This window comes from Pristiophorus japonicus, chromosome 14 (assembly GCF_044704955.1).
Source record: "Pristiophorus japonicus isolate sPriJap1 chromosome 14, sPriJap1.hap1, whole genome shotgun sequence".
Taxonomy (NCBI): domain Eukaryota; kingdom Metazoa; phylum Chordata; class Chondrichthyes; family Pristiophoridae; genus Pristiophorus; species Pristiophorus japonicus.
In genome coordinates, this window is record NC_091990.1 from 71,853,410 (window position 1) to 71,879,665 (window position 26,256).

Below are 26,256 nucleotides of genomic sequence, written 5' to 3' on the forward strand. Positions count from 1 at the left end.
TTTTAATATTTATTCGTTAATGGGATGTGGGCACTTCTGGTAAGACCAGCATTTATTGCCCATTCCTAATTGCTCTTGAGATGGTGATGGTGAGCCTTATACTACTGAGTGACTTGCTATGCCATTTCAGAGGGCAGTTAAGAGTTAACCACATTGCTGAGGGTCTGGAGTCACATATAGGCCAGACCGGGTAAGGGCACTTGATTTCCTTCCCTAAAGGACATTAGTGAACCAGATGGGTTTTTACGACAATCCGTTAGTTACAGGGTCACCATTACTGATAACAGCTTTTTATTCCAGATTTAGTTAATTCATTGAATTTAAATTCCCCAGCTGCCATGGTGCTTGTCCAGGATGGTCAATGCTCCTTCATTTTAATGAGATTACGGAATCCCCCTCTTCCCTATATCGGTTACTTTCCCCCCACTGCCTGCAATGGGTTTTTCTGGGTGTCCGTCACCTGGTGCTGAGTTGATCGACGGGTGTTCTGGTTTTCAATTGGACAAGAAAGAAAATAGGACCCCTGGCATCGGCCCTCCCACTGATTTCCCAACTTCTTGATGGGGAAGGGGGTTGGGAAGGTCTTATTCGGGACTAGTGAGTAGAGGTTAACTATCTGAGCGTGGTTTAGATGAGTAACTCAGTGGAGTGATGGATCACATCTCCTCTCCACTCTCTAGTTATCTGTACACTGGTCCCCACTGTGTTATAGAGCTCCTTCAGCGCACCTCCTTTCTCCCCTCCCTGCTTCCCCTCAACCTCCTCCCCCACCCCCCGCCGCCGCCCAATTCCAAAACAATTACTCAGCTAACTATGGTGTGCCTGCATTGAACACGCAGCCACATACATCGGAGCAACATTCGCCCAATTAACCCTTCGAGCAAATTCCGCCATTCAATTGATTGAACTGTATCTTAACTCCATCCAGCCGCCATGGTTCCATAAGCTGTAATACACTTGGATAATAAATATCTCTCTCTCCCAGTTTTGAAATTACCAATTGACTCCCAGCCCCAACAGCTTTTTGAGGGAGAGTGTTTCAGATTTCCACTACCCTTTGTGTAAAGAAGTGCTTCCTGACATCACCCGTGAACAGCCTAGCTTGAATTTCAAGGTTTTCCCCCCTGATCTGGATTCCCCCACCAGAGAAAATAGTTTCTCACCATCTACCCTATCAGCTCCTTTAAACATCTTTAACACCTCAATTAGATTACCCCCCTTAATGTTCTATATTTAAGGCACATCTGACATTCACATCCGTGTGACAAGCCCATGTTTGAATGAGGGTTTTCATAGGTCAGTGCCGATCCTCCATTACAGTAGCTGCTGCGAAAGCAAGGACTTCGATTTAAATGGTGCCTAGTGACATCTCGAAGCACTGCACTTTCAGTGAGCCACTTTACAGTGCAGTGATTGTTTTAGTTGAGCAAACCAGCCCTGTGGATATTATAATGGTTAGAATTCTTGATTCATCAATTGCATTAAGGTTGCTAATATTCAGTGATGATTTTTTTTTTAAAAAAAGAGAGGTGCCTTGATGAATGATTTTAAATGATTTTTCTTTTTAATTAGAAATAAATGACCTTCATGGTATGCTCAGGTTGATGTGCTCAGGTCACCCAGGACCTGCATTGAATTGGCTTTGTTCATCCATTATTTCAGATTGTATCGTCTGCATCGGCTGACCTCCAGGATTATACTTACTACTTTGTCCCAGCTCCTTGGCTTTCGATGAAGCTGCTTCGGCTCTTGCAATGCTATCCCCCTCCAGGTGAGCCATGCCGTTTCCCCCCTCCCCCCTCCAGGTGAGCCCTGCCGTTTTCCCCCCCCCCCCCCCTTCCAGGTGAGTCGTGCTGTTTCCCCCTCCCTCCCTCCAAGTGAGCCCTGCCGTTCCCCCCACCCCCCCCCCCCCTTCCAGGTGAGCCCTGCCGTTTCCCCCCCCCCCCTCCCTCCAGATGAGCCCTGCCGTTCCCCCCCCCCCCCTCCAGGTGAGTCGTGCTGTTTCCCCCCCCTCTCCCCAGGTGAGCCATGCCGATTCCCCCTCCCTCCCCCCAGGTGAGCCATGCCGTTCCCCCCCCTCCAGGTGAGCCGTGCCGTCAGAGCAGGAGGTCCCAAGTTTGTTCTCCCGTTTGCGTGTCCTGTTGTGAATAGCTTGTTGTCGCTCATGAAGGGTGGCAACTTGGGCGACACCAGAGAGCTGCTGACCCTGTGAGGCTCTCGCTGGATGTGTGGACTGCACCTTTCCTGCAGGAGTCGCTAGAGCAGGATCCTTGGCCGATATTTTACCCTCCAGTTCAGGATCACAGAAGGTAATTCTGGGATCAGCTAACTTGGCATGTCCGCAATTGATCCTGAAGTTTAGATGTTTTCTTTTAAAGATTTCCTTTTACATGATGTAGATCTTGGAGCATTGTAATGTAACTTGGAATCTTTCCAGTGACTATTTAAATGAGGCTATCTTTAATGGACCAATTTCTGTCTTTCAGAAGACCCTGCGATCCAAGGGCGTCTGACCGAATGTCTTGAAACGATTCTGAACAAGGCTCAGGAACCACCCAAGTCAAAGAAAGTGCAGCATTCGAATGCTAAGAATGCGGTTCTGTTTGAGGCCATTAGCCTCATCATTCACCATGACAGGTAAGTAGAATGTGCTTAGAAAAATGGTTGTGGGGTCAGCCAAGCTGTGCAGGTTGCGAGGGGGCAACCTGCCATCTGGCTACATTTCAAGCAGTCTCCTGTCCACCTTAGGATTGTTCATGTCTCCTATTGTTACAGCTTTGCTACTACTACAGATCTCTTGTTAATTGCCTACCAATTCATCCTTCAATTCATTTTCACTAACCAGTGGTATATGCTGTTCTTCCAATCTGTTAATAGATTCCTTATTATTTCTTGACTTAACCCAGTCAAACTTTTATCTGTCACTATTTCTCCAAGACATTTTGCAATTCTGTGCAGCCTCCTCCAATTCTGCTGTCCCTCCTAGTTTTTAAATGTAAGCCATTTGCATTGGGTACATGAGTCCAAGTCATAAATGTAAGTCAGCAACTGTAGTGTTCCTAACATTGATCCGTGGCACATCTTTCCGCACCATCAACAACAAATATCTGTTGTCTCCCACCCTTCAACCAATTTCTCATCCACTTACACTGAATCCCTGCAGCTTTGAGTTTCACTAATCGTATTCCGCGTGGAACTTTGTCGGATTCCTTCTGGAAGTTGAAGTACAACATGTTGTGAGGCTTACAGCAATCTACGTGGGATGTCATTTTCTCAAAGAAGTCAAGGAGTTTGGTCCGGTCAGAATTCTCGTTCTGAATCCATACATAAACAACTGGGATTTGGGAATCGGAAGTACAACTCCAAAATTTGTGGAATACACCAAACTGGGTGGGGGTGGGGGGTATAATTAATACAAGAAGAGATGAATAAACTTTCAGAATGGGTGTGTAATTGGCAAATGAATTTCAATATAGATAAGTGTGAGGTGGTGCTTTTTGGTATGAAGTGTAAGGAGACCACATATGGAAAATCAGTCTAAATGGGGTAGAAGAGCAAAAGGGATCTAGGGTACAGGTATACAAATCAGAAAGTCGTGACGCAGGTTAACAAGGTCATAAAAAAGTAAACAAAGCACTGTGGTACTTTTCTAGAGGGATAGAATTGAAAAGCAAAAAAGTTATGTTAAACTTGTATACAACCTTTGGTTAGACCACAGAATACTGTGCACAGTTCTGGTTGACATATTACAGAAACGATATAGAGGCACTAGAGAAAGTACAAAAAAGATTCACAAGGGTGATACCAGAGCTGAGTGATTATTACTATCAGGAAAGGCTGTACAGGCTAGGGTTATTTTCTCTAGAAAAGAGAAGGCTGAGGAGTAACCTGATAGCAGTCTTTAAGATTATGACGGGGTTTGATAGGGTAGACATGGAGAAGATATTTCCACTTGTGGGGGAGACTAAAACTAGGGGCCATAAATGTAAGATAAATTCAATCGTGAATTCAGGAGAATCGTCTTTACTCAGAGCGGTGGGAATGTAGAACTCTCTAATGCAAGGAAAGAAAGAAAAACTTGCATTTATATAGCGCTTTTCACGACCACTGGACATGTCAAAGCGCTTTACAGCCAATGTACTTTTGGAATGTAGTCACTGTTGTAATGTAGGAAACAGTTGAGATGACTATATTAAATGCATTTAAGGGGTGTATATATAAGCACATGAGGGAGAAAGAAATAGAAGGACATGTTGATAGGATTAGATGAAGAGTGATGGGAGGAGGCTTGTGTGGCACAGACCAGTTAGGCCAAATGGCCTGTTTCTGTGCTGTAAATTCTGTATAATATGGACTGCTGTTTACGAGGTTATTATTGTGGATATAATCTTTAGGTTTACACTTGATCTATTCCTTTATTTGACGCAAGATTACAGTGATTTGTCGCTCATTTAAAATAGGGCATCACCTACCTTCCCAGTGTCCAGTGACTCCCTCAATACTAATGCATCACAAATCTCCTCTCTAGTCTCTTGTTGTACTCTGGGATAAAGACTATCTATCCTTGGAGATTTATTGATTTTGAGGCCTTCAACTTGTCCAAGAATTCCATCTCAAATTATGTTCAAGTTATTGATTTTCCTTCAGTTATATCTGGCAAGGGCGTTTTGCTCATATCTATGAATACATGGAGCGAGAAGTAATTCAGAATGTGTACGTTCTTGTGATAATCCTCTATATTGAGGACATTTGTACCTTATTTTGATTCTCACCTCAACTTTGAGAGCACTCTTATGTTGAAATACTGAAAGTTTAGTTTGCCCCTCAATGAACCGTCTCTTAGGAAGGAGTTACTGTATTGGGAAGAAGGGGGTGGGGGTTGGGGGAGGTTGGGGGTGTGGTGGTGGTTGGGGGGGTTGGGGGGGTGGGATGGGGTGGGGTGGTGGGAGGTGGGGTGGTGGTTGGGGGGGTGCGAGGGGGAGGTGGGGAGGTGCGAGGGGGGGGTGGGGTGGTGGTTGGGGTGGGGTGGTGGGAGGGGGGGATGTGGTTGGGGGGGTATGGGAGGGGATGTGGTTGGGGGGGTGTGGAGTGGGGGATGTGAGGGGGGGTTGGGGGATGTGGGTTGGGGAGGGGGGGGTTGGGGGGTGTGGTGGTGGTTGGGGGGGGGGGTGGGGTGGTGGAAAGGAGGGGTTAGGGGGGGTTGGGGGATGTGGGTGGGGGGGGTGGTTGGGGGGTTGGGGGGGTATGAGGGGGGGTGGTGGTTTGGGGGGGGGGTGAGGGGGGGTTGCGGATGGGATGGGGGATGTGGGGTGGGTGGGTGGTTGTGGGTAGGGGGTTGGGGGGGAGGGAAACCAGAGGCTCACTGGTTGGGGGGGGGAAACTAGAGGCTCGCTTATCTACTGTATTCAGATGCTGATATTGAAATCTGCAGCAATTTGATAGTCATCACTCTGTCTTGTCATTTCATTTCCATGTGCAATAGAGCCTGCATAGGAAATCAAGGTGAGGTCCTTGAGTGCGAGTAATAGAATGCTTTTTATACTGGGCACCCAGTCACTATTGAATACCTCAGGGCAGGTACAGCACGGGTTAGATACAGTGTAAAGTTCCCTCTTCATTGTCCTGAGCTGAAGTGTAGCTGCGCGATTAGTGTGCTGTAGGCGGGGCTCGCACTCCGAGTCACCCACCCGGAACTCGACCTGTAAGGTAGCAGGTGCTGAACACTTGCGTCTGTATAGATTTAAAAGTTCTGTTCCTTGCTTTGTATCTTTGAAAGATTGCCCACACTGGTGTATCTTTGGAATAAAGATGGCTGCTGCTTGGGTGGCAGTACCACCGGTGAGCTCTTGATTGCTTACCTCTATCCATGGGAATCTCCACCATCCTTTGCCCTTTCTCTCCCAAATCTCCTCGCTTCCACTGTTCAAGTTCTCCTTTCTCCATCAGTTGGTGCATTTTAGCCCCAACTACAAGTTAATGGTTTTAAACTGCCATTATCGATCACCCATCCCACTCTCTGCTTCTCACTGAGCTGCAGAATTCTTTTCTCAGATTGGTTTCTGAATTCCTGGATTTCTCTGGACAGCAAGACTGTACTTCTGCACTGCATTACACTGTCAGACTTATGGGCCCAAGTTTACACACGATAAAAAACAGGTGCCCCTCCGAGCTGGGCGCCCATTTTTCGCACCTAAAACGGCGTCAAAAAAAAACTCGCGATTCTGGAGCGTTCTGCAGCTCCTTGTCTGTTTGGCGTGGCGCCCAGGGGGGCGGAGCCTACACTCGCGCCGATTTTGTAAGTGGGAGGGGGCGGGTACTATTTAAATTAGTTTTTTTCCTGCCGGCAATGCTGCGTGTGCACGTTGGAGCGTTTGCACACACACAGTATGAAAAAAACATTGGCACTCGGCCATTTTTGTAGTTCTTTGTAGCTGTTTAATTTTTGAACATTTTTTTTAATAAAAGTACATTGTCATCAGCACTTCAGCACTTGCAGCCTTCTCACTGTCTCCTTCCTCCCCCCCCGCGGGAAGAACGGGCGCCCCCCCCCCGCGGAACGGGCGCCTCCTCTCCCCCCCCCCCCCCCCCCCCCCGGCGTGGGAAGAACGGGCGCCTCAGGCTGACTGCAGCATTCTCCGTGCCTGATGCACTTTCACACAGGTAGGAAGATGGTTTAATCTTTTCTTTGCTTATAAATGTTTATTCAGGTTGGATTTATTTGTATAATATTTGTAGAAGTATAAATAAGGATTGATTGTAGAATTTAATGAGTTCCCTCCCCCCCCCCCCCCCCCACCTCGTTCTGGACGCCTAATTTGTAACCTGCGCCTGATTTTTTAATGTGTAGAATAGGTTTTTTCAGTTCTACAAAAATCTTCACTTGCTCCATTCTAACTTAGTTTGGAGTACGTTTTCACTGTGGAAACTGTGAAATCAGGCGTCAGTGGCCGGACACGCCCCCTTTTGAAGAAAAAATTCTGTTCCAAAGTAGAACTGTTCTACCTGACTAGAACTGCAGAAAAGAAAATGTGGAAAGTTGCGATTTCTAAGATAGTCCGTTCTCCACCAGTTGCTCCTAAAAATCAGGCGCAAATCATGTGGAAACTTGGGCCCTCAGTGTTGTGCCTCTAATTCTGCTGCTAAATGTTTTTAAATAACTTTTAAACAGCATGTTTTTCTGTGCTAAGCTGGTTCTACTGATTTTTCAGCGTTGTTGGCTTCTAGCTAGCTGCTGCTGTTTCACTGCTGACCTGGGTAACTTGTTCGACGGCGTTTTCAGCTTTGTTGGTCGCTGGCTAATGGTTTTACACTTTCTCCATCACTTCTAATCTACGGTGACTTTGCATCAACTTCGTCATCATCTTTCTGCACTGCAACCAATTCTCATTCCTCCATCCTCCAATTCTCTACCCTTCAAATAACAACTGGATTTCACTCGCCTGCTACACCTATCTCCGACTTGGACAACAGTTGCCAATGCCAACTCCATCTGGCCTACATCAACTTTTTCCCTCCACGGGACCTCTGACTTTAACTCTGGACTCCCTACTATTCTCTGGTGCGACCAGAAAATATGTATCCCGTTAATTGCTACATAACCAGGGCTATGTAACCTGAGTTTTTCCCTGTGTCTATTCGTGTGTGCATTTTGGCTGTAGCTCAGGACCCGAGCTGCTCACTTCTATTTCAACTTTATTCTCCCCCCTTTTCCTTTTCTCTCTCTCCCTCCCTGACCCTGCTCTCCTGTCATCATGCCTCCTCTCTCGGATACACTGCCCTTCGAAATCCATCCCAGGCTTGACTCCCTCTTAGATAAACCTACAGCTTCCCCCTGGGCCTCTCTTGGCACCTCCGAAAGACCCACCGTGGCTCTCGTTGCTGCCTGCTGACAAGCAGCCCCAACTGTCCCATCCTACTCTCTAGCCGACCTTCCCACCCAGCATGCCCGCTGGTGACTAACCTTGCCAATCTCCTCGTCGTCCAACTCGCCCCTCCAAGCACTGATCCTGTGGATGCAGTCGGTGGGCCAACTGTCACCGACCCTCTCTGCATCGCCCTACAGCATGTCCCTTCGCGTGCGAACAAGGCCCTTGCCATCTATGAGCTTATTGTGGATGATTGCATCGACATCATGGCCTTGATGGAAATTTGGTTGAGGGGTGATGACACCGTGCCTTTAAATGAAGCTTCCCTGCCTGACTATACCTTCCACCTCTTGCACTGCCCAGACCCCCGTGGTAGCGGTGTGGCTCTCATCACCAAATCACACCTTGGCCTGCCCCCCTACTCCTCCGGCACTTTCTTCTCCTTTGAGCATCTCGCCCTATTCCACCCCTCTCACCCCTCATTTAAAATTCTCGTTCTGTACCACCCACCCAAGTACCATAAAATTTTTTATCACAGAAATATCTTCACTGCTTTCCTCCCTCAGCTTCTGCACCGAGTGACTTCTCATCCCCAGTGATCTTGACCTCCGTCTCAATTCATCATGCACTCTTTCTTCTGAGTTCACTGGCCTCCTATTCTTCCTGAATCTCTTCCTCCAGATAAACTCCCCAACCCATATTCACCTCGCCTTGCGATCTTTCGTGGCCCCGCTACTCCGATTGTGTCGATCGCAGATAATGCTATCTCTGACCACTTTGTTGTATCGCCCTCCACCCACATCCCCTCTTTCTCCTCCCCCCTCTCCAACCCTACTTCCACTTGTGTCTGCCCCTGGACTATCTCCCGACTCTCTTACAACTGTTCTTATGAAATCCCAACTGTCCAGCCTTTGGCCCTCCATTCACATGATGTTTCTGCAGCTATCGATCTCCTCAACCACACCCTCACCACTACCTTTGATACCCTAGTCCCTATTAAAAAAGTTACTCTCTCTCAACCCTGGCTGTTCACCCGGTACCGCCCTCATCTTTGCCCCCTTGAGTCCAAGGGTCGCAGACTTGAACGGATATGGCAGACAACTGGTTTAGCCATTCACCGCCAGATCTGGCTAGACCGCACAAAGCATTATCAGGTCCTGCTCTCATCTGCTAAAATCGCTCACTATTCACCCACTCATTCTGGAATATAAAAGATAACCCCCGGTTTCTATTCTCCACTGCTAACCGTCTTCTTCAACCCCTCTCTCCTGTCTCCTCCACCCTCGCCTCCAACAGCCAGTGCAAGGAGCTCATGGACCTCTTTGTCTCTAAGATTGAGATCATCCAATCCCTCTTCCACTTCCCTTCTTTCTCCTAGCCCACTGGACCAAACCTTCCCTTAAAGTTCCCCCCTGCCCTAGACCTGAACTCACATCTTTCTCCAGGTTCTCTCCGATCTCCCCTCATGACACCTTCGTGCTCATCTCGTTTGAGACCCTCTTTCTGCTTCCTCAATCCTATTCCCACCAAAACTGCTGACCACCCACCTTCCATTTCTGGTTCCTATGTTAGCTGACATTGTTAACGATTCTCCTCAGGTATTATCCCCCTCACCTTCAAATCTGCGGTCATCACCCCTCTCCTCAAAAACAACCCTTGACCTCTCCGTCCTTGCAAACTATCGCCCCATCTCCAACCTCCCTTTCCTCTCAAGTCCTTGAATGTGTTGTCATCTCCCAAATCCATGCCCATCTTTCCTGGAACTCCATGTTTGAATCCCTTCAATACAGTTTCTGCCCCTGCTACAATACCGAAACGGCTCACCTCAAAGTCACAAATGACATATATTTTGTGACTGTGACAAAGGTAAAGTATCTCTCCTCGTCCTTCTTGACCTGTCTGCAGCCTTTGACACGGTTCACCACTCTATCCTCCTCCAACACCTCTCCACCATCATCCAGCTGGGTGGGACTGCACTCGCCTGGTTCCATTTTTATCCATCTAATCGTAGCCAGAGGATCACCTGTAATGGCTTCTCTTCCCGCTCCCGCATCGTTACCTTTGGTGTTCCCCAAGGATCTATCCTTGGCCCCCTCCTATTTCTCATCTACATATTTCCCCATGGCGACATAATCCGGAAAAACAGTTTCCACATGGTCCGCTGATGATACCCAGCTCTACCTCACCACCACTTCGCTCAACCCTTGACAGTCTCTAAATTGTCAGACTGCTTGTCCGACATCCAGTTCTGGATGAGCAGAAATTTCCTCCAATTAAATATTGGGAAGACCAAAGCCATTTTTTTCGGACCCCGCCACAAACTCCATTTCCTAGCCACTGACTCCATCCCTCTCCTTAGCATCTGTCTGAGGCTGAACCGCATTGTTTGCAACCTTGGTGTCATATTTGACCCTGAAATGAGGTTCCAACCACACATCCGCAGCAGAACTAAGACCGCCTACTTCCACCTTCGTAACATTGTCCGTCTCCGCCCTTGCCTCAGCTCATCTGCTGAAACCCTCATCCATGCCTTTGTTACCTATGGACTTGACTATTCCAGTGCACACCTGACTGGCCTTCCATGTTCTTCCTTATGTAACCTTATATCATGCAAAACTCAGCTGCCTATGTCCTAACTCTCAACAAATCCACCCCTGTGTTCGGGACCTATAGTGGCTCCCAGTTAAGCAACGCCTCGATTTCAAAATTCTCATCCTTATTTTAAAATTCCTCCATGGTCTCGCCTCTCCCTTTCTCTGTAATCTCTTCCAGCCCCACAACACTTCTCCCCTGGGTAACCTTTTCATATTGAACAACAAAATTTGAAATCATTAACTGTTAAATTGCTGCTACAATATCGAACCATCGAAGTTTACAGCACAGGAGGAGGCCATTTGGCCTATTGTGTCTGTGGCAGCTCCAAAACGAATCCCACTGCCCTGCTTTTTCTCCATATCCCTGTAACCTGCATCTGCTTCAAATATTTACCTTCTCTCCTTGAACTGCACCATGCACCAGCTATTCTGTGTAAACTAATTTCTCTCATCTTTCTCCCATCTCATTCTTAGTGACAATTTTAATTTGGTGACCCCTCATGCGCCAAGCAGAAGAAATAGTATTTCCCATCAATCTATCAAAACAATCCATTATTTAAAATAAAACATCCAGTAAATTTCCTCTTAGCCTCCTAATAAGTTCACACTGACTAGAGAATTGGTTTAACGATTGGTTAATTGACAGTGTTGTAAAGACAATCTTTTTGTTCCGCATTGTATCATTGTGTTTTCACAGTGAACCCAACCTACTTGTACGTGCCTGTAACCAGCTCGGGCAGTTCCTGCAGCATCGAGAAACCAACTTGCGGTACCTAGCACTGGAGAGCATGTGGTTGCTGGCCAGCTCCGAATTCTCTCACGAGGCGGTGAAGACGCACATTGAGACAGTCATCAATGCGCTAAAGGTAACCGCTTACTCCCCTCTGCCTTCTCCTGGCTTTACCTCGATCTGAATATTTATAATAAAACACATCATCAGGATGGGCAAAGAGGCATTTCGCTGAAGGTGGCAGAATACACTCAATGTAGGTCGGTCCAAATACTTGGGCCCTCTATGTCAAACCCGTGACTAGCATTTCCCTTTTTACTCAGTGCATCTGCGTTTGCCCAGTGCACAGTCTTGTACCCCAGCTCATTCTCTGGGTACCAGAATTCTGAAGCCCCTTCCCGTGGCAATATTAAGGCTTTAAAATCTTGGTCTACCTTAATTTACTTTGTTCTCCCTATTAATCTTTTCACTCTCCCTAATGCCCTACATTGCACGGCTCACCCCTTTATTTGAGTTTCTCAATGGGAACTGCTAACAGTAACTGCGCTGACTCCCCTCTGCATTCTCCTGGCTTTGTAGGAGGGAAGCTGAGAGTGGTCAGTTTGAGGAATTTCACAGTATCCTGGTGTGAAGAAAGTCGTTTCTCTAGATCAGAGCAATTATCAGTCATAGTCCAGAGGGTGCAATGTCTCTCCGACTGTGCCATATGTGTTGCAGACCGAGAGGGATGTGAGTGTGCGACAGAGGGCAGTGGATCTCTTGTACGGGATGTGTGATCGGAGCAACGCCCAGCAGATCGTAGCAGAGATGCTGAATTATCTGGAAAATGCTGATTATTCCATTCGAGAAGAAATTGTGAGTCCTCCTTAAGTCTGAATTATAACAACAACTACTTATTTATATAGCACTTTTAATGTAATAAAATATCCCAGTGGTTACTCACCTGTCCTGTCACGCACAAGTATCAGATCTAGTTACCTACCTGTCCCGTCACCCGCAGGTGCTGTGCAGTACAGGAAGACTTGTTGGAGTTAATAAAAAATGAAAGTAAGCTCTATTTTGGACCACCAGGACTTTTGTTACTGGTCATAAGGAGCAGGAAATGAAACATTAATGTGCCTCAGCACTAAAAGATAACAGACACTGACAGGTGGGTACCCAGGCCCGATAAAGCACCTGTGGGTGACTGGACAGGTGGGTAACCAGGTCCGATACAGCACCCGTGGGTGACAGGACAGGACAGGTGGGTAACCAGGTCCGACCTGGGTAACCAGGTCTGATACAGTACCTGTGGGTAACAGTACAGGTGGGTAACAGACTCGAATGCTTGACCAGAAACCGTGATAGAAGCAGAATCCATAACTGCTTTTAAAAGGGAAGTGGTTAAATATTTGAAATGACAAATTTAAATGGGTGTGGGGAAAAGTGCTGGGACTTGGGTGGCGGGGGGCTCTCTGAGAGCGGGCACAGGGGCGATGGGGAATGGGACTGAGGGGAGAGCTGTATCGGAGCGGGAACGGGCAATGGGGAAAGGGTGGGAATGGGACTGAGTGGGGAGCTGTATCATAGACATGGCACAGGGGCAATGGGGAAAGGATGGGGGAATGGAACTGAGGGGGGAGCTGTATCAGAGAGGACTCTGCAATGTTCCCATTAAGCAGTGCGGCCATGCAGCGATTTGGAGGTCCCACCCAGGCCGTGCACCAGTTGTTGAATGGAAAACCGTGCATGCACAGAAATTTGAATGGGCTGCACAGCCATGCACCCAAAAAAAATTTGGGAAGGGGGAGAGAATTTAAGATTTCCATTCGCCTTTGTGTAGAAAAAGTGCTTCCTGATTTCACTTCTGACTCGCCCGGCTCTAAGTTTAAGATTATGCCCCTTCTTCTGAATTCCCCCACGAGAGGAAATAGTTTCTGCCTATCTTCATTATGGAATCCTTTTATTATTTTAAACAGTTCGATTAGATCACCCCTCAGTCTGCTATACTCCAGGGAATATACTGCAAATTTACGCAGCCTGTCCTCATAATTTAACCCTGTAAGCCCAGGTATCATTCTGGTGAATCTGCACTGTACCCCCTCCGAGGCCAATATATCCTTTCTGAGGTGTGGTGCCCAGAAATGAATGCAGTACTCCCGACCAAAGCTCTGTACAGCTGTAACACAACTTCCATCCCTTTGTATTCCAGCACCCCTGAGATGAAGGCCAACATTCCATTAGTCTTTTTGATTGCTATTCTGTATCTATGTACTAGCTTCTGGAATTGTGTACGTGGACCCCTCAATCTCTGCTCCTTCACAAAACCTTCCCCACATTGAACTCCATTTGCCAGTTTTCCCCACTCACTTAATCTTGTCATATCACGTTGTAACTTCCTGCTCCCATCTGTACTAATTACCATGCATTCCAACTTAGTGTCACCTGCAAACTTGGATATACAGCTCTCTATTCCTTCATCCAAGTCATTGATAAATAGGATGAAAAGTTACGCCCCCAATACAGATCCCTGCGGGACACCACTTGTCACATCCCGTCAATCAGAGTATGTACCCTTTAATCCTACTCTTCGTCTCGTGTCTCCCAATTAATTTCCAACCCATGCCACAATGTTGCCTCCAATTCAATGTGCTTTCAATTTTGCTCCTAATGTCTTTGGAATATTTGATGGGACAGTGTAGAGGGAGCTTTACTCTGTATCTAACCCGTGCTGTACATGCCCTGGCAGTGTTCGATGGGACACTGGCTGACTAAAATGGAAAGTGATCCAGTAACCAGCACGAACATTCCTCAACTTGATGAGCACAAACCTCAGCCGAAATTAGTTTTACATTTCAACGAATTTTAGTGGTTCACTTTTTATTAAAAATAAAACTATGTTTTGTTGTGTTTGGGTGGTGGAGCATCCTGGGCAATGCCTGCTGCTGTATCTCGGTACAGCGGTCTGCATCATTGTAATGTGACAGGTTCCACCACGTAAGCAGGATAGTCTTCTCTTGGGCAGTGATCACTGTCACTGTGACAAATTGCAGTTGAAGCCAGGCTTCCATCTCTTTGTCTCTAGGTTGAATGTCTCTGCTGTAACACTGCAATCAGTTCCTGAGTCACATTCATTAGTGTCGTTCTTCAGAGACTTGGCAGCATTACTCATTGACTCAGCTGATCCTTGCATGGTTTTCCCAGTGTAATTATGATATATTTGAAGGTGTGTACTGGCCATTTAACTGGGTCTGGCTTGTGATGACTACACCTGTAGTTGTGGTTGGGGCTGACTTGTACACAGGCACACAGCTGAGATCAGCCAAGTATTTTGGAGGATTGCCCCTATAATCTGCCATTCTGTGACAGCACTTGTCGCTTTACCCATGTGTGGACATATTCTGCGAATAATACCTGCGTGCTTCCAGTGTGCAGAGCATAATGAATTGCAATGAGCATTCTATAGCCCAGGAGAATGATTTGCTGTCCTTTGAGGTCAGCTGGGAGCATTGAGACAGATTGAAACAGCACCACACCATGCTAACAGGGATTTAAACTGGAAAATCTCCCTTGTCTATTTAAAGGAACTTGCATTTATAGAGCACCTTTCATGACATCAGGTCATCTCAAAGCACTTTATCAGCCAAATACTTTTGAAGTGTAGCCACTGTTGTAATGTAGGAAATGCAGCAGACAAATTGCGCACAGCAAGGTCCAACGAACAGCAGAGATGTATCGACCAGATAATTTGTTTTGAGTGATTTGGTCGAGGGATAAATATTGGCCAGGACACCAGGAAGAACTTCCCAGCTCTTCAAAATAGTGCCATGAGATTTTTTTTATCTCCATCTGAGAGGGCAGACAACGACAATGCAGCACTCCCTCAGCATTGTACTGGAATGTCAGCCTAGATTTTGTGCTGAAGTTTCTGGACTTTATCAGTTAGGCTATTGAGGATTCTTGGAGGTCTCACCCGTCCATTTACTCACTCTAGGTATTGAAAGTAGCAATCCTGGCGGAGAAATACGCTGTGGACTACACCTGGTATGTCGACACCATCTTGAACCTGATTCGAATCGCTGGAGATTACGTTAGTGAGGAAGTGTGGTATCGAGTCATTCAGATCGTCATCAATCGCGATGATGTGCAGGGCTATGCGGCCAAGACCGTGTTTGAGGCAAGTCAGACCCAAGCTGTCAAACTCAGTGCTGTGGGGATGTGTTTTCTTCTTGATGTTTGTATAACACAGTGCACATTTCACCTGTATATATCAATTACATACCATTTCATAGATCTCTGGAGTCCCCATGTGGATGAAGAATAGTTCGTTGATGCTGTCTGAATCTGGGGCTGCACTATAAAGTTATTCTGACCATCATTCATTGTGCTGTGGTATCAGATAGTATCTGGGTTTTATAAAATGTTTGTCAATTTCCTCTCCTTTACTCCTGTTTCACAGCTCAAGTCACCCTCCAGTACCCCACCCTAGTGGACTTTCTTCATGTGAGCCCAGAAAGTGAGTGTCTGCAGGATATTTGCTTTATAGACGGCATCATGGTTGAGCCTGATCCTATCCTCACACTTAAACCACACATGCACCTCCAGCAAGGGTTACTGAATAGTGATCCAGCGCAGGAACCCTGGCTCATTGATCCTAGCTTGGGTGCAGTGAGACTAATTGAAACACCACAGTCTTCATCCAGGTGGGATCAGCTAACTGACAGACCAGGGATGGAAAGTGGGAACTTCTGTTGTGCATGCCTCAGTAATAAATAGTGTCTTTAGTGGTCTTTACCCACTCGACAACAGCATAGCTATGCTACTCTTGAGACACTGAGTACTGTATACTACTGCCATGTGATGGGTGTTTGGTAATCATGGGATCTGAGAATCATCACAACCTCAGTTCAGTTACTATTGTGTATCTTCTTTTTTTTCTAAGATACATATGTAAGAAGGAAACAAAAAAATCAGTACTTGTATCACACATTCCATGGTGGCCCTCTGAGAAATCCCAGATTAAAAATGTCAATGTTTCAGAAACACTTGACTGTGATTCCACTCGATGGCTGTTTGACAGGAGTTTCAATTTTAGAGATTGCTTGTCACGTCACATTTAGTGTTCCGCACTGTGTTCATATCTAGCGTTTCCCCACAAATCACTCTCAATGCTTTCCAGAAACATTTTCATTTGACAATTTTCTTTCTCAGTAACTGAAATTTCTAATGTCCGAAATTAGATTTTAAGCAAAGAAAAACATTCAAAAAAGTACACATTTCACAATAACATGATTAAATTTATGCATTCAATTGTGTTTTAATGCATTCAACCACAACTTTGTATAAAGCACCTTTAATATGGAAAAACATCAAGTCGCTTCACAAAGGTGTAAGAAAACAGATGCTGAGCCAGGTAACGTTTATTTTTGATCTATTTTTAAATGGTGTGTGTGTGAGAGAAGTGTAAATATCTCTTTAGAGCTTTTGTGTTCTGTAAGCCTTGGGAAGTGCATTAGACTAAGTGTATTTTCCTTATAATGTTAGTTCAATTATCCAAAAAAGACTTGAATTTTAAAGCAAACAATAAGCATCTAATTATCTCACCTAAAAAGCAAGCTAGACCTGTGTTTTGTGGATGGTTGATAATTAGAATTTTTACTTTTTCTTAAACAATTTTAAGGTGGACATACGTTTTGTAAAGTGAACTGGAATTTGATCTTTTTTGTTGTATATCCTCCACTGTTGGTCTGTTTTCATTAGAACAGAGGAGATTACGGGGTGATTTGATAGAGGTGTTTAAAATGATGAACGGATGAACAGAGCAGATAGAAGCAGGCTGTTTCCTGTGATTGGAAACCAAATCCATCCCCCTCCCCGCCACTGTCTCAGTCTGAACCCGACTGTTTGCAACCTTGACGTTCTATTTGACTGTGAGCTGAGCATCTGACGCCATATCCTGTCTGTTACAAAGACCGCCTATTTCCACCTAGATAGTATCACCCGTCTCCACCCTTGCCTTACCTCACTGTGGCTGAAACCCTCGTCTATGCCTTTGTTACCAACAGACTCGACTATTCCAATGCTATCCTGGATTGCCTCCATAAATTTAGGATCATTCAAAACTCTGCTGCCTGTGTCCTAACTCCCGTTCATCCATCTTCCTTCTTCTGAGGAACTGAGGATGATTTGCTTCCACACTAAAAATGAGTTCTCAGGTGACTGATGAGTCCAATGCGGGACCTACAGTCTCTGTCACAGGTGGGGCAGACGGTGGTTGAAGGGATGGGTGGGTGAGGTGCTTGGTTTGTCGTGTGCTCCTTCCGCTGTTTGCGCTTGGCTTCTGCTTGCTCCCGGCGAAGAGACTCGGTGTTCGGCACTTTCCCAGATGCTTCTCCTCCACTTTGACCGGTCTTAGGCCAGGGATTCCCAGATGGTGGTGGGGTGTTGCACTTTGTCAAGGAGGCTTTGAGGGTGTCCTTGAAGCATTTCCTCTGCCCACCTGGGGCTCTCTTGCCATGTCAGAGCTCTGAGTAGATGGCTTGTTTTGGGAGTCTCGTATCAGGCATGCGGATGATGTGGCCCGTCCATCGGAGCTGATCGAGTGTGGTCAATGCTTCGATGCTGGGGATGTTGGCCTGAGAGAGAACACTGATGTTGGTGCGTCTATCCTGCCAATGGGTTTGCAGGATCTTGCGGAGGCATCATTGGTGATACCTCTCCAGTGCTTTGAGGTGTCTGCTGTACATAGTCCATGTCTCTGAAGTATAAAGGAGGGCGGGTATCACTTGCTCTGTAGACTATGAGCTTGGTGCCGGGTTTGAGGTCCTGGTCTTCAGACATCCGCTTTCTCAGGCGATTGAAGACTCCACTGGCACATTGAAGATGGTGTTGGACTTGGTCATCGACGTCTGCCCTTGCTGACCGTAGGCTCCCGAGGTATGGGAAATGGTCCACGTTGTCCAAGGCCTCGTCGTGGATATTGATAATCAGGGGGCAGTACTTTGTGGTGGGGTCAGGTTGGTAGAGGACCTTTGTCTTTACGGATGTTTAGTGTAAGGCCCATGCTCTCGTACGCTTCGGTGAAGGTGTTGACGATGGTTCGACCTCAGAGTGTGCGCAAATGCAAGCGTTGTCTGCATACTGTAATTCAATGACTGAGGATGGGACGACCTTGGATCTGGACTGGAGGCGACGGAGGTTGAACAGTTTCCCATTTGTTCTGTAGATTAGCTCCACTCCAGCGGGGAGCTTACTGAGGGTGAGATGGAGCATTGCAGCAAGGAAGATCGAGTTGGTGCGATGACGCAGCCTTGCTTGACCCCAGTCCGTACGTGAATTGGGTCTGTGGTGGTTCCATTGGTCAGGATTATGGCTTACATGTCATCGTGAAGCAGGTCTCAATGCGTGTCTGATTACGTTCATGTGAAGCGCATTGTGACATTTGACTACATTAATGCCGCTTTATTTAAAAAAAAACATTAGATATGTGCTTAGAGGTAAAGGGATAGAGTAGCAGAGTGGGCACATGGGATTCAAACTACTGCTCGTGTGGAGGATAAACACCGACACAGACTAATGGAGCCTATCGGCCAGTTTCTGTGTTGTAGTTTATACCTAATTCCGTGTGGGACACTGATTCTGGAGATTAATGTGCATTATTTCTCAACAGGCCCTCCAGGCCCCAGCTTGCCATGAGAACCTAGTGAAAGTGGGTGGATATATCTTGGGAGAGTTTGGAAACCTCGTTGCTGGTGATCCACGATCCAGGTTAGTTGAATTCACTGCATTTGCTCCCCTTTGCAGAGCCATTTGCTGGGGCTTCTCCTCCTCCACCCCCTTCCGCAGCATGGGTCCAGCTGTGCTGTGGGCTGTTGTGCAGCGACAGCAGGGCCACTTAGCAACCATCGAGCAAGACCTGAAATGGGAGCAGTGACCACTTCCTCTGTCAGGATATTGCCACGTCGGGTGCCATCTGGCAATTTAGCTCAGCGCACACTCTATGTTTTAGTCTTCACAGCTGACACTGGTCAGTAGGCGTAGCAGCACTTGGTGCTTGGCAGGTGTACAATTGTACTGGAAGGGTTTAGTATTAAAGTACAGCAGTAAAGTATAGTGACTGAAAGGTTATTCTGTGTGCTAGCACTGCCCTTTTAGACGGATCCAATCTAATAAGGCCTTAATTATGAATACTTACTGCAACCTTGCGACCCAGTAATTTTGCTCCCTCGTGCTCTTGACATTAAAAAAATTATAGTTCCATTATAAAGTTTTTTGGTTTTTAAGTTATTTTTTACTTCGCCATTTCCCTCAAAGTCGCTGGTCCTTGGGCTACGGTTTCACAATAGTTGGGCACCATTTCCAAGTGGCTGTTCTAGTGAATGTAGGTCGGCTGTTTCACCATAAGGGCATCGTTTCTGGATCAGAATTAGTCCTCCTCCAACAGCACTTTCTAGGATGGATCAGGTGCAGGAGCCCCAGCTGAATTTCCCTCCCTAACCCAGTGATACTGAGACCAATTGGAGGCCAATTGAAGACCACTAACCACAGGCCCAGCTCAGGTCAGATAACTCAGGTCAGATAACTCAGCACAGATCAGGGTTTGAACCATGGGACCTTCCAGGCCTTTATGGCTCAGCTCCTCACCGCCGTTGCCTTTACCAAAAGGGGTAAGTGTTGTGGTCAGTCCTTTATGATAACAGTACATTTGAAGCTCTGTGATGGGCGAGAACCTACAGTTACCAGGCTACATGAAACTGTTGGGGAATGCAGTGTTACTGCTACAGTCGCTAGATTCGGAGCATGCTCCACGACCCAGCTTTCATTAATTTCAAACTTGACTTAGTTGGTCGCACTTTCGTCTCTGAGTCAGATGGTAGTGGGTTCAACTTCCGCTCCAGAGACTTGAGCATGTAATCTAAGGTGGCACTGCAGTGCAATACCGAGGGAGTGCTGCACTGCCAGAGGTGCCATCTTTCGGATGAGATATTAAATCGAGGTTCCGTCAGCCCTCTCAAGCGAATGTAAAAGATCCTACGGCACTATTCAAAGAAGAGCAGTTCTCCCCAGTGTCCTGGTCAGTATTTATCCCCCAACGAACAACTAAAACAGATTATCTGATCTTTTGTCTCAATGTTGTTTTGGGGATCTTGCGATGTGCAATTTGGCTGCTTTGTTTCCTACCCGGTAACAGTGACTACATTTCAAAAGTGTTTAATTGGCTGTAAAGCGCTTTGGGACGTTCTGAGGTTGTGAAAGTTATTTTTCCTTATTTTCAGTCCCTTAGTACAGTTCAACTTGCTGCACTCCAAGTTCCACCTATGCAGCGTGCCCACGAGAGCCCTCCTGCTTTCCACTTACATCAAGTTTGTGAACCTGTTTCCTGAGATTAAGTCTACCATTCAAGATGTGCTCCGCAGTGACAGCCAACTGAGGAATGCAGATGTGGAGCTCCAGCAGCGGGCTGTCGAGTACCTGAGGCTCAGCTCCATAGCGAGCACTGACATCCTGGTAGGTACAGGAACTTCGGAGAGACTCACCGTGCATCCACACCTGTGTGATTCTGTCCTTCTCTTATCCCTGGTTATATCCCTCTCGCGTCCACTTCCCTGCCCGCTCCCCATAACCCCTTATCGTTTAAGAAAATGTCTATTTCTGTCTTAAATTTATTCAATGTCTCAACTTCCACAGGTCTCTGAGGCAGCGAAATTCCACAGATTTACAACTCTGAGAGAAGAAATTTTTCCTCATCTCAGTTTTAAATAGGCGGCCTCTTATTCTAAGATTATGCCCTCTAGTTCTAATCTCCCTTATCAGTGGAAACATCCTCTCATTCTTCTGAATTCCAATGAGTAGAGGCCCAACCTACTCGAGCTTTCATCATCCTTTCGTAAATATGGAAACCAAAACTACACGCAGTACTCCAGGTGTGGCCTCACCAATATCCTGTATAAATGTAGCAAGACTTCCCTGTTTTTATACTCCATCCCCTTTGCAATAAAGGCCAAGATTCCATTGGCCTTCCTGATCACTTGCTGTACCTGCATACTAACCTTTTGTATTTCATGCACAAGTACCCCCAGGTCCTGCTGTAATGTGGCATTTTGCAATCATTTTCCATTGAAATAATAACTTGCTCTTTGATTTTTTTTCTGCCAAAGTGCATGACCTCACAGTTTCCAACATTATACTCCATCTGCCAAATTTTTGCCCACTCACTTTGCCTGTCTATGTGCTTTTGCAGATTTGTTGTGGCCTACCCTCCCGGACTCTTACCCCACTCCCGACCCCTTCTCCCGCTGCCCCCCCCCCCGCCCCAAGACTCTTTCCCACTCCCTTTGGACCCCAACCCCATTCCCCCTCAAGTCAGAAAAGTAGTGAATTTCTTGAGTTCATTGAAGATAGTTTTCTAGAGCAATATGTTCTAGAATCAAAGAGCAAGTTATTATTTCAATGGAAAATGATTGCAAAATGCCACATTACAGCAGGACCTGGGGGTACTTGTGCATGAAATACAAAAGGTTAGTATGCAGGTACAGCAAGTGATCAGGAAGGCCAATGGAATCTTGGCCTTTATTGCAAAGGGGATGGAGTATAAAAACAGGGAAGTCTTGCTACATTTATACAGGATATTGGTGAGGCCACACCTGGAGTACTGCGTGTAGTTTTGGTTTCCATATTTACGAAAGGATGATGAAAGCTCGAGTAGGTTGGGCCTCTACTCATTGGAACCAACGTACTAGATTTAGTGATGAATAATGAACCAGACTTAGTTAATAATTTATCACTAAGGGAACATTTATCTAGCAGTGATGATAACATCATCAAATTCAATGTTAGGTTTGAAACGGAGAAACATATCCGTTCCTAAGATTGTAGATTTTGCTACGGTTAACAGGATGAGTCAGAGGCTGGCGACAGCAAACTGGCCAAAATCAGGTAAAACTACAGATGAGCAGTGGGAGGTGTTCAAAAAAGAATTTAACTTAAATCAAGGTGCGTATATACCCCTAAGGGGAAAGAGATCTTCTTACCAAATAAAACAGCCATGGTTGACATAAGAGGTGAGAGATAACATAACACGAAATGAAAGAGTAAACAAAAGTGCAAAGAGTCGTATCGATCCAGGGGATGTGGGGAGATGGAAAGAACAGCAAAGGAAGAGAAAAACGATTGTAAGAGCTGCAAAACAGGAACACAAAAAGAAACTTGCGAGGGATATCCAGTTGAACACACACCGTTTTGACAATTATATTGGAAGAAAAAGGGTAATCAAGGATAATATGTGCCCTTAAAACAGACGGGAGTAAAATTGCAAATGAAATTGAAAGGGAAAGGCAGACTTGTTGAATATGTACTTTGTCAGTTTACACAGTAGAGGAAGAGGATAATGTACCCGACATTCCAGGAAAATTAATAATCAATCAAGGACTGGAACTCACTGCAGTTAACATAAGAAAGAAAACAGTATTAGAAAAATTTATTGGCACTAAAGCCTGACGAATCCCCAGGACTTGAAGGTTTCCACCTCAGAGTTTTAAAAGAAGTAGGTGAGGAAATTGCAGATGCCCTAACTATAATCTGCCAAAGCTTATGGAGTTTATACGGACTTCCAGAAGGCATTCAATAAGATTCCACATAAGAGACTGTTAGCTAATATTAAAGCTCATGGAATTGAAGGCAAATTTTTGTCCTGGTTATGAGATTGGTTAGGCAGTAGAAGACAGTATGGTATGTACTCAAATTGGAAGGAAGTGACTAGTGGTATCCCATGCTGGGGCCTCAACTATATTTATTAATGATTTAGATAACACAATAGAGAGCCATATATCAAAGTTTGCTGATGATACAAAGTATGGTGGTATGGTAAGTAATGTAGATGGGAGCATAAAATTACAAAGAGACATTGATCGATTAAGTGAGTGGGCAAAACTGTGGCAGATGGATTTCAACACAGGTAAGTATGAGGTCACCCATTTTGGACCAATAAAAAATAGATCCGAGTAACGATTTAAATGATGAAAAGCTCGGAGCAGTGGAGGTCCCAAGAGATTTAGGGGTCCATGTACACAGATCACTAAAAGGCTGTAGTCAGGTCAAAAAATAATCAAAAAGGCTAATGGAATATTGGGAAGTACTGTGTACAATTCTGGGCATTGCGCCTCAGAAAGGATATATTGGCCTTGGCAGGAATCAGCGCAGATTCAACAGAATGTTACCAGGGCTCCAAGGATTAGATTATGAGGAGAGATTACACAAGCTAGGCCTGTATACCCTGGAATAGAGATTGTTAAGGGCTGATTTGATCGAGATTTTGAGGATTTTAAAAGGAATTGATGGGGTAGATAGAAACTTTTTCTGCTGGTGGGGGAGTCTACGACAAAGGGATACAATCTTAAAATCAGAACCAGGTCAATCAGGAGAGAAATTAGGAAACACATCTTCACACAAAGGGCGGTAAAGTGTGGAACGCTCTCCCACAAAAAGCTATAGTTGCTAGCTCAATTAATTTTAAATCTGAGTTCGAATGATTTTTGCTATCCAAGGATATAAAAGGATATGGAGCCAAAGTGGGTGGATGGAGTTGGGGTACAGATTAGCCTCGATCTCATTGAATGGCCTACTCCTGTTCCTATTTTCCAGATTTGTATGAAATCTGAAGCCATGTAATCCAAGAATTGTAGCACAATGGCTCCATCTAGTGGCCACTGCCTGCATGGCTTGGCTAACCCCTCCCAACAGCTTGCATTGATACAGTAATAAAGCATCCCAAACTGTTTCGCAGAGGGTACAACCAAGCACTGAGCAGTGATGACACCTAAGGAAGGGGAGGTTCAGGGGAGAAATTTTGAGGAGGCTTTTGAAAGAGCAGGTGAAGGTAGCAAGGTGGAGAGGTTTAGGAAGCGTGATCTGAGTATGGGGTCAAGGCGACTGAAGGTGTGGTACAGGAAGTGGGCGAGGGAAATTCAGAGGAAGCCAGAGTGAGCTAACATGTGGCGAGCCTATTGAGGGAGTTGTGGATGAGGACACGGATTTTAAAAATTGGTGTTCTGGTGGATGGGAATCAGCGAAGCTTGGCAAGGACCCGGGTGATGGGGAGTGGGCAGTATGCAGGCAGCAGTGTCTCTGGGCTGGTTGCAGTTTATGAAGGGTGGAATTTGTGATGCCGCCAAGGAGAAAGTGTCGTGCTAACCAAGCCTGCAGGCATGGATCAGGGTTTCATGGACAGTAGGAGCTGAGGCGGCAGGGGTCTTGGGTTGGAAGCTTGGCTTAATCTATTCACAATCTATACCAATGATTTGGATGAGGGGACCAAATGTAATATATCCAATGGTATCCTTATACACGAATCACTGAAAGTTAACGTGTAGGTAAAGCAAGCAGTTAAGAAAGCAAATGATATGTTAGTCTTTATTACAAGAAGATTTAAGTATAAGAATAAAGATGTCTTATTGCAATTATATAGGGTCCTGGTGGGACCACACCTGGAGTATTGTGTACAGTTTTGGTCTCCTTACCTAAGGAAGGATATACTTGCCATAGAGGGAATGACTTTGAGCACTCAATTGCTATATCTTGAGTACAATTCACAAACACACACACTCAGCCTTAAGATGGCAGAACACTCCGGAACTCTAGTCAGGTGACCTGTTCCCTCTTTATTTGTACACAGCACTGGCTGCAGTGTCACAATAGTCCACAGGTGGAGCTATATATATTATACTTCCCCCTCCCTAATGAAGAAGTAATTATAACAAAATAATCATCATACATAACATATCACAAGATATGGACTTATTTTGCCATATTTACAAATCAAGCTTAACCACTTGTTTTCTGTTTCGAAGAGGATACCTTCGCTCTCGAACGGAACCTTCCAAACAGGGTGTCGAATTTAACTCATTCGAGGCTGATCCTGAGGGAAGTTTTCCTCCAAGGGATGCCCTTGATTTCCATTTGAACTCTCTCTTTTACTCTCATCATCATAGGCAGGTCCCTCGGAACAAGGAAGACTTGCTTCCATTCCCAAAGTGAGTTCTCTGGTGGCTGAACAGTCCAATACGAGAGCCACAGACTCTGTCACAGGTGGGACAGATATTCGTCGAGGGAAGGGGTGAGTGGGGCTGGTTTTCCGCACGCTCCTTCCGCTGTCTGCGCCTGATCTCTTCACGCTCTTTGCATTGAGACTCGAAGAACTCGACGCCCTCCCGGATGCACTTTCTCCACCTCGGGCGGTCTTCGGCCAGGGTCTCCCAGGTGTCAGTGGTGATGTCGCACTTTACCAGGGAGGCTTTGAGGGTGTCCTTATAACATTTCCGCTGCCCACCTTTGGCTCGTTTACCATGAAGGAGCTCCGCATAAAGCATTTGCTTAGGGAGTCTCATATCTGGCCTGCCCAGTGAAGCTGATCGAGTGTGGTCAGTGTTTCAATACTGGGGATGTTAGCCTGGACGAGGCCACTGATGTTGGTGCGCCTGTCCTCCCAGGGGATTTGCAGGATCTTGCGGAGACATCATTGGTGATATATCTCCAGCGACTTGAGTTGCCTTCTGTACATCGTCCATGCCTCAGATCCATACAGGAGGGTGGGTATTACTATGGCCCTGTAGACCATGAGCTTGGTCTTCAAACACTCTTTTTCTCAGACGGCTGAAGGCTGCACTGGCGCACTGGAGGCGATGTTGAATCTCCGCATCAATGTCTGCCTTTGTTGATAAGAGTCTCCTGAGATATGGAAAATGGTCCACGTTGTCGAGGGCCACGCCGTGAATCTTGATGACTGGGGGTCAGTGCTGTGCGGCGGGGATAGGCTGGTGGAGGACCTTTGTCTTATGGATGTTAAGTGTAAGGCCCATGCTTTCATATCCTCAGTGAATACATTGACTATATCCTGGAGTTCAGCCTCTGAATGTGCGCAGATGCAGGCATTGTCCACATACTGCAGCTCAACAACAGGTTGGGGTGATCTTGGACCTGTCCTGGAGGCGGTGTAGGTTAAACAGCTTCCTGCTGGTTGTGTAGTTTAGTTCCACTCCAGCGGGGAGCTTGTTGATTGTGAGGTGGAGCATGGCGGTGAGGAAGATTGAGAAGC

General features: G+C 46.1%; 1 protein-coding gene across 3 annotated transcripts in view; it reads left to right on the top strand.

The window, feature by feature from the left end:
* LOC139279949 (AP-2 complex subunit alpha-2) overlaps window positions 1–26,256 on the top strand; it is a 122,965-nt gene that overhangs the window by 51,335 nt on the left and 45,374 nt on the right. For all 3 annotated transcript variants that reach the window (XM_070899296.1, XM_070899297.1, XM_070899298.1), the window contains 7 exons: window positions 1,663–1,771; window positions 2,487–2,637; window positions 11,157–11,325; window positions 11,907–12,044; window positions 15,163–15,345; window positions 18,838–18,935; window positions 20,444–20,675. In XM_070899296.1, the coding sequence (XP_070755397.1) occupies window positions 1,663–1,771; window positions 2,487–2,637; window positions 11,157–11,325; window positions 11,907–12,044; window positions 15,163–15,345; window positions 18,838–18,935; window positions 20,444–20,675 (1,080 nt within the window). The remainder of the gene's footprint in view (window positions 1–1,662; window positions 1,772–2,486; window positions 2,638–11,156; window positions 11,326–11,906; window positions 12,045–15,162; window positions 15,346–18,837; window positions 18,936–20,443; window positions 20,676–26,256) is intronic.